At 56.2% G+C, this 8,151-nt stretch overlaps 1 protein-coding gene across 1 annotated transcript; it reads right to left on the reverse strand.

Annotated features, from left to right (window-relative positions):
- Positions 1-3,601: 3,601 nt before the first annotated feature.
- On the reverse strand, positions 3,602-7,356 carry FOXA1 (forkhead box A1). The gene is made up of 2 exons (XM_054276162.1): positions 7,285-7,356; positions 3,602-4,864 (listed from the first exon to the last, which is right to left on the reverse strand). Exons 1-2 carry the CDS (start codon positions 7,354-7,356, stop codon positions 3,602-3,604), a joined length of 1,335 nt encoding a protein of 444 aa, XP_054132137.1.
- Positions 7,357-8,151: the final 795 nt, after the last annotated feature.

Here is an 8,151-nt window from a genome sequence, read left to right on the forward strand (position 1 = left end):
GCAGAGGAGGCTCCGCTGGCCAGGGGACCCTGCCACGTCCCCTCGCCCCCGGCTGCAGGGTCCCCGCCGCGTCGCCTCGAGAGCCCCTGCCCGGCCGGCGCACCCAGCATCTCCCCCTCGTCCCGGGCCGGGGCCTCCTCACCGCCCAAACTCCGCGCAAATCTTTACAGAGATCCCCCGCAGCCCCGATTTACTCCCCGCTTGTATTTAATGACGCTAAATGAGCCGTTTTCGCTGCCCCGCACGTGGCCGGTCGGAGGTAATTTGCCGAACAGGAAAAGACGAAGTTCCCCTATAAATTGAGGTGTTCGTCGGAGCCTGGAACCTGAAGCCTGGCGGGGTCCCGCTTTGCCTCTGTCCCGGACGCGGGGCTAAGACACCATCTCTGACAGGAGCAAAAGCCCCGCACCGCACCGCACCGCACCGCCCGGTCCTTCCCTTCTAGCACAGAGCGACCGGTCCGGCTGGAAGGAGACGCTCGCAAGCTCCTCTCTACACATTGCGGGGCGGGGGGATGCACCCTCTTCTCGTGGATCCCATTTTTAGCTTATATTTGCCCTCTGGCTGGGGGTTCCCTGAGCACAGAGTTAGAACAGCAGCAGCAGCAGGGCAGCTAGGAGCGGAGCGTAAAACGGGACTCTTCGCCCTGCTGTTGATTTCCAAGTCTTAAAACTGATCACAGAATGTGCGTGCTTTGCGCCGGGGACCCGCGTTTTTAACATGAGCTACATCCCTGTGTTGTCAGTGGCTCGTTCCCCACCGCAGACACCATTTGCCTACGAGAAGAAAGGGGAGGAATACAATCTTGATGGCGAGTGGCGAAAGGGCACACGCTGCATTCGTGACAGGCTCTGCTCCTTATCTCTGAGAGGTTTGGAGCCGCGTCGGTCCGCTTAAACCCTTTTATTACCCACGCCCCAAATATTTCCATTACACACGGTCTGTGCTCCTCAGCTGATATGTGAAACTTGCTGCCTTATCGCTGTCAGTCGATTGATATTTTCCGTGTATAAGCCCAAGGCATTAAATCAATGTCTCCACTCTGCAATGGCATATTCTCTATAGACTAGTCTGTGGGAGACAAGTGAAGTCCTGCTGAAAATTGGCTTCGTCCTGTCTCGATTCTCACGAAGCTCCTCTTGGCAGAAGAAGCGGGCTTTAAATAGGATCCGCCTGCCCAGACCCGGTGTCGAGCAGCCCCGAGCTGCCCCTGGCTGCGGGGGGTCTGTTGATGTTTGCCGTTTCGGGACATTCAGAAGCGAAGGTGCCACACAGTCGGGCCATGGGGTAACCGGCCGCACACGGCGACCGGGACAGACCCAGCTCCCCCCCAGCCGCAGGACTCGCTCTCGGCAGCCGGGGGAGGACCTGCGGTGAACGCCCGCCCGACCAGGAGCACCCGCCCGGCGCGGCGCGGAGACAGCCCCGCGTCACCCCGAGAGCCGTGCGGCATCTCCGAGCGGGATCGCTGCGGATCCGGCCACGTTTGCAAAGCGGAGGGGCTCTCCCAAGATTCTTTTTTCCCTCCCGTTTTTAGCTGGGTACTAGTGCTGGAGGAATGCAGTGAGATTTCTGGGACGGTGGCTTGGCTTTTCTTTTCTAAGCCGAACCTTAATTTAGTTTGTCGCCTCTGTCCCTAACCCGTCAGGGGGCAATTATGTGATAATGACAAGAATTACACAGTTCTTTTATCTGGCGGCCGTGCACGAACAGGGCTCGGCACAGCGAAATCCGTTCACACTTAAACTCCCCTCCCCCGACAAAGTCTATTGCTGGGGACCAGAACTCTCCAGCGCAGCTGCCGGTGTCGTTCCGACGGAAGGTTCCGAGCCGGAACTGCAAAGCGGGATCTGGGCCTTTCCAGCGGCCGTGGAGCCGCCCTGGGGATGCTCCCCGTGGGCGTCGTTCCGTCCGGCGGAGAAGCGCCGAGCCCGGCTGCCGCCGCCCCGGCAGCCCTGGCCGCAAAACACCCAGGAGCTTGCATCGCCTCGGGTGGCTTTTTCCTGCCCTCCCTCAACATATCACAGAACCGTGAATTAGGGAAAAAAATAAATTAAAGTAGAATAAAGGACATTACCACACACTCAGCTTCACAGGCCGGTGGCATCGCAGCGCCCCACAAGCGTACCCTGCGGGAGCGTTCCCCTCCTTCCCTCTGCACAAGCCTGGCCGTACAAATCTTTCCTCTCCACATCCACGCTTAAGCACTACGTTTTGATTTTCTTGCACACGGCTTCGTCCTCCATAACCCGCCCCAGAAATTTTGTAAGAAAATAGCAGAAGTATTTCATTGATAACATTTGATTTATTTAAAGTCCTTAACTGCAAATGATCAAAAACATACTTCACGCATTAAATCCTCAGTTATCGTTTTAAATCAAAATATTTTTTTCAATTACAATCACATTTATAAAATTAACAAAATTTCTTAAATTCACGTGTAATTATTTTTTACGGTCATTTAAAGCAATTTCCAGCTGTAAAGAAAGAAAACAATATAAACCATGCAATAAATTAAGAACATTGAAACAGCGAACAGGAATAATAATAAAACCCGTCTGGCTATGCTAACACCGTGTAAAACTGTGGAAAGTGCAATAACACTGGATGAAATAAGCTAACGATGGCGATAATTAAATGGCCACAAAAAATTTATTAGACAAGTTTGAAAAGCGGGGAGAGACAGAGCTGTCCTCTTTTCCTTGCATCAGTGTAGTAGTCAATGTTTCCTAGGGAAGGGGGGAAATAACCTGGTTATAGATACACAGTTCTAACTGGTACACAATGGATACACTTAAATTAAATAAGTATGGCATCCACATGTTGATGAGAGTTCCTGATGAACTAGAATCTTCAGTAACAGATGGGAAGGGAAAAAAAAATCCAACTGGCTGTGACCTTTTGTAACTTTATATTACATCCCAAAACAGGTAACACTTGGAAAAAGATAAGGGTCGCATCCTGCACTCCAAAGCTCCAGTTGGTCCCCTCGGGAGTGCAGGGTCCGGCCCGCAGCATCTGGGTTCTATGTGGGTTGTAGTAGCCGAAGGTTTATTTTGCAAGTATCAAAAGGATGATCCGAGAAAGTAAATAGTTCTCTTGTTGCTTAGAGATTCTCTTAGTGTTTTGCTACTTCACAGCAGTATTGTCCTTCAAAGCCTTTTTAATTAAAAAAAAGTCTTAAATGTCTACTCGCTTCTTCATCTCCATATTGTTAAAGTATTGCCACATACCTGTAAACTTACATGAGATTATAGAACACATAAGGGAGGGAGACGAGGGGGCGGAAAGCACAAACAAGTAGTTTACACGCTCAACATTTTTTTCTTCTTTTTAATAACACCCTGCATAAGCTGGGGAGGTCTCCGGGGAGAGGGGCTGGGCGGCAGGGGCCGGAGGGAGTATGTACAAGCGGGACGCGGCCGGCTTGGCAGGAGGTCGTGGTGGATCGTAACAACGCACAACGCGTTGCGAGACAATTAAAAAGTAACAGTCCTTTGCACGCAGCGTGCGGAAACGCCTTGGTCTGTCTCAGGGAAAGCGGGGAGAGAAGCCAGGGAGGGGAGGAGGGGTCTCGGCCCCAGCGGCGGGGGTTGCACAGCTAGGAGGTGTTTAGCACGGGTCTGGAATACACACCTTGGTAGTAGGAGGGCTCTAGGGCCGAGGGCTCGATGCTGCTCCGGCCGGCCATGGAGGCGCTGCCAAGGGGCAGCCCGCCGGGGATGCTGGCCCCGTAAGAGGAATATTGCAGAGCCTGCTCGTAGGCTTTGAAGTCCAGCTTGTGCTGCTGCTCCGAGGAGGACATGAGATTGTTGATGGAAAAGGGGTGGTTGAAGGAGTAGTGGGGATCACCCTTGAGGTGGAGCTGGGGTTCGTGGGCTAATGAGTGAGGGGGGTGTGGGACGGAGGCCAAGGTGGGCACAGAGCTGATGGTGGAGGAGGCGGCCGAGGCCGAGGTCTTTAGCTCCGTGCTTGATCCACTGTGGTCCATAGACTGAGGGCTGGTGGACGGGTTGGAGCTGGAGAGAGAGGTGGCCGTATCCAGCTGCGCAGGTTTGTTGTGGCCTCTGTGCAGGGGGGAGTTGGAGCTTGAATTAGAGGCCCCGGCCTGATCTTTCCTGCCCTCCTGAGTGGCTTTACTGTTCGCCGGCTTCTCGCATTTGAAGCGCTTTTGCCGGCGGAGGTAACAGCCGTTCTCAAACATGTTGCCGGAGTCGGGGTGCAGGGTCCAATAGGAGCCCTTGCCGGGCTTGTCGGGGGACCGGGCCACCTTGACGAAACAGTCATTGAAAGAGAGCGAGTGGCGGATGCTGTTCTGCCAGCGCTGCTGGTTCTGTCGGTAGTAGGGGAAAAGGTCCATGATCCACTGGTAGATCTCGCTCAGCGTCAGCATCTTGCTGGGTGCCTGCTGGATGGCCATGGTGATGAGGGAGATGTAGGAGTAGGGCGGCTTGGCGTGGGGGTAGGTCCGCTTGAAGGACTTAGCGTCCCGCGTCCTGCCGAGGTTGGACTGGGTGTAGGCCATGGGGCTCATGCAGGGGTTCATGCCGCCGTAGGGGCTCAGCCCGTTCATGGGGGCCGGCTGCGCAGACATGGCGTTGATGCCCCCGGGGCTCAGCGCCGTGCCCATGGCGGCCACGCCGGCCGGCATGCCGTTCACGGGCCCCGCCGAGCCTGCCGGCATGCCGGCCACGGCGCCGGGACTCAGCCCAGCCCCCAGCCCCGTGTTGGCGTAGGACATGTTGAAGGAGCTGGAGGTCATGTTGCCGCTGGTCGTCATGGTGTTCATGGTCATGTAAGTGTTCATGGTGTTCATGGAGCCCAGCCCCGAGTTCATGTTGCTCACGGGCACCGAGGAATAGGCCTAGGGCAGCGAGACAAAGAGACGGAGTTAGAGAGGAGAGAGGTGTGGCAGGACCCCGTAGGGGCCGGATCCGCCCGTCTGGCCCAGCCAGCCGTGCGAACGTCCTGCTGCGGGACGCCGGCCGCTTCCCCGACACCAGGGAAAAAGCTTCCCCGAAGCCGCACGGAAAGGCAGCTGCTTCCATGAAAAGCCTATTTCATATCTCTATACATTTATAAACAAACACGGAGCGGAGGCGCTCTCTCCGGACGCGCTGCCGGTTACCGGCGTGTCGCAGCTTGCGCGGGCTGCGCCGGGACCAGCGGGGCGCACGGACCGACCGCCTTCCCCGAGCCGCTCCAAGCCCTCGCGGAGCCGGGCTGCGGGCTCACACTGCCCCGGCACGACGTGTTCTCCCCGGCGCGTTCCCGCTTTTTGTTTTTATGTATCCTGTCTCGCTAGTTAAATACCTAAACTCATCAGAGTACTGAAATTGGTGGGCATAGACTGTTTGCGCTAAGGAGAAAGACTGCTTGTATTTTCTGAGAAAAATCTCACGCATGTCTCCCTTCCCGCAATAATTTAAATTTATTTTCTAAGAAACATACAAGATGTAATAATGTCTCGTTGCAAAATAATTTTAAAAACCGCCACCCAAACCAAACAGGTCTTGTTGGCCTGTTTTATCTGTAGAAAGCTTCCGCCGTCTACATTTTCTATCAAAACAGTCTTTAAATTAAAGTTAAAAAAAAAATCAATCAACCAACCAATCAAACACCAAAACTATCCCAAAGTATGAAAAGCTTGAACTCCTCCTCTCTGAGATATTCTACAATTGCACAACGTGGAAAAAAATTGAAGCACCCTAACACATAATACAACTCTTAAAAAAGGCACAGCCGGAGAGCTTGAATTTGTGCTTTCCACTATGACATCTGATTTAACAGCAGAGAGAAAGACGTCTCCAGTTTACTCGAACTACTGCTAATATGGCTAAGAAAAGGAGGTTTAAGCAACGGTTAAATATTTAAAACTCATTTCTGATCCCCACAAATTTCACGAACTTATAAACGCACTTTTGATTTAGAGGATCACGTTAATTATTTGACATGGTAGAGCGCGGCTGGGTTTCCCACGTTGCATTCTTGCAGTTATTCAAATTAAATGGCAAGAGGTGAGGAAAGATTGAAGTTTAAAAAAATAGTAAAAGCGAAGTTCCCTTAACTTTATGTTTGTGGACAGTGCTTATAAGCGAGGAAAAATGAGTCTGGAAACTGCACATAATTAGGATGACCCTTGTTTGCCCTTAGCCGACTTTCCTTTATTAAAGGAGATGCCAGCCGGGTGACACGTATCTGCCTCTGTCCGCGTGGCCCTTGGGCGCGTGTGCCAGCCCCGGGTGCGGGACGAGGCGTGGGGACTGCGGAGCGGTGTGTCCGGGTGTGCTGATGCAATGCCCGGGTGCGCACACCCAGGTGCTGCCTCGCTGCCGCACTTCCTCAAAACGGCTCCTTCCAGGGCGGGAATCCGCGGCGCGGCTGCCCGTGCTGCCGGGCGCTGGCTTCTCCGGGACCCCCGTGGCAGAGCCTCAGCGGCACAGCGCGGAGCCCAGGCCCCACAGGGCCGAGGGGCCCCGAGGTTAGGCTCCGGGCTCTGCCGCGGCCCTCTCCTCCGCCGCAGCCGCGGGCGCTTGGGCCGGTTCTCCTCCACCTTATGGACGGCGCTGTCAAACGGGCGCGGGGGGCGGAAGCGCCCGCCGCGGTCCGGACCGGTCCGGGCGGGGGGCGGCGGGCCCGGTGCGGGCCCCCTCCCGGCCCGGCTCTCGGCAGCGCCGCCAGCCGGCCCACGGCAGCAGCGCACGCCTTGGGCAGCCCGTCCGCAAAGTACGGACAAACGGCTGCTCTTCCCCCCTGCTTTCCTTTCGCCCGGCCTTAACAGGTGAGGGCCCGCTGCTGGCGAGTCGAGAGGCCGGGGGTCCCGCCGAGAAGCTCGGGGAAGGCGCTGCCCCCGACCAGGACGCGCTGGCGTCCGTCTCCTTCGGCCCCTGCCATCTGCCGGGAAGGCGGCGGGTGCCGGCGGCGCGGCGAGCGCTCTGCCCCGAGCCAAGAGTTTACGGGGTGCTTTTGTGCCCGCCGCCAGAGAAGATTACGCCTCTTAGATGAGATCAAGGGCTGCCCCCGGCCCCCCGGCCCTCCTGGAGGGCTCGCAGCCGCCCCGAGTCTTCCCCAAACGCCTCCAGGGCTCCTGGAAGCTATGTTTTCCTTGGGGAAGCCAAGCCAGTTTCGGCGCCGGAGGGAGGGGGAGGTACGTTTGCGTTGGCAGGATCTGGACTGCAAACCGATTCCTCCGATTGCTGCCCCCTCCAGACCCCTAGCCACCCCCAGGTCGTCCCCTCCCCTGCACAGGGGCAGCAGCGAAGCCAGACCCTGGGATTTACTCACCTCCTGAGTGTCGGCGTAGTAGCTGTTCCAGTCGCTGGTTTCATGCCCTTCCATTTTCACAGTCCCTAACATTATGGAGCCAACCTGCCCGGTGTAACCATCCAGCCTTCTTGCAAGCGAGCGACGGGCCGCAGGAAAAGAGCCCGAAAGCCCGACCTAGCAGGAAGCCAGCTCTCAGGAGGGGCGGGGGGTGCTGAATTCTGCTCTATAACCAGCCAAAAAGGAGGCAGGGAGCGGTGTGGGGCGAGACAGTTGAGAAAGTGAGGAAGTGCGGCTGGGATGTGAGTGGAGTTGAGCTGATGTGGATCTTACGTCGCAGAAGTACCCACCTCCTCCTCCTCCTCTCCCCATTTGTCCGCCGCACAAAGGCGTTCGCACCTACAAAGCCGGAGATGCACCTGCAAACAAGGCAGTCCCCCTCGCCTGCAACTCCCCCCGGGCGGCACTTTATTTGCAAAGCTGCGTAATTGGTTTAAGCTTGTGGGGAAAGAAGGAGAGACAGAGGTGGGAGAGGGGGACAGAGGGGGGCGGGGGGCGGGACGGGACGGGATGGGACGGGGGACGGGCACGACCACCCTTTCAGGTGGACAGGACAAATGCTAGGAGGGATAGGGGGAAATAAAATGAGGCAGATGAAGGAAGGGCAGCCCCTTCTATTTGAAGAGAACGCAAAAGGCCATCCAGCCTTAAACCCCTGAGATTAGAGGCAATATTTACTAAAGGCCGGTAGATGCTCCTTTAACTTGATGGCCGGGACGTGCTTCAAAGTCCCGAGTCCTGAAGTCCGCAGGTTCCTTCCTCTCCCGGCCGTCATTCCACAGCTGGTTCCCGCTGTGAAGGGTCCCTCCAGGCCCTGCCGCAGTGCCC

The sequence above is a fragment of the Melozone crissalis genome, unplaced genomic scaffold, assembly GCF_028551555.1.
Source record: "Melozone crissalis strain CALT ecotype California unplaced genomic scaffold, PUWL_Pcris_2 ptg000018l_1, whole genome shotgun sequence".
Classification (NCBI taxonomy): domain Eukaryota; kingdom Metazoa; phylum Chordata; class Aves; order Passeriformes; family Passerellidae; genus Melozone; species Melozone crissalis.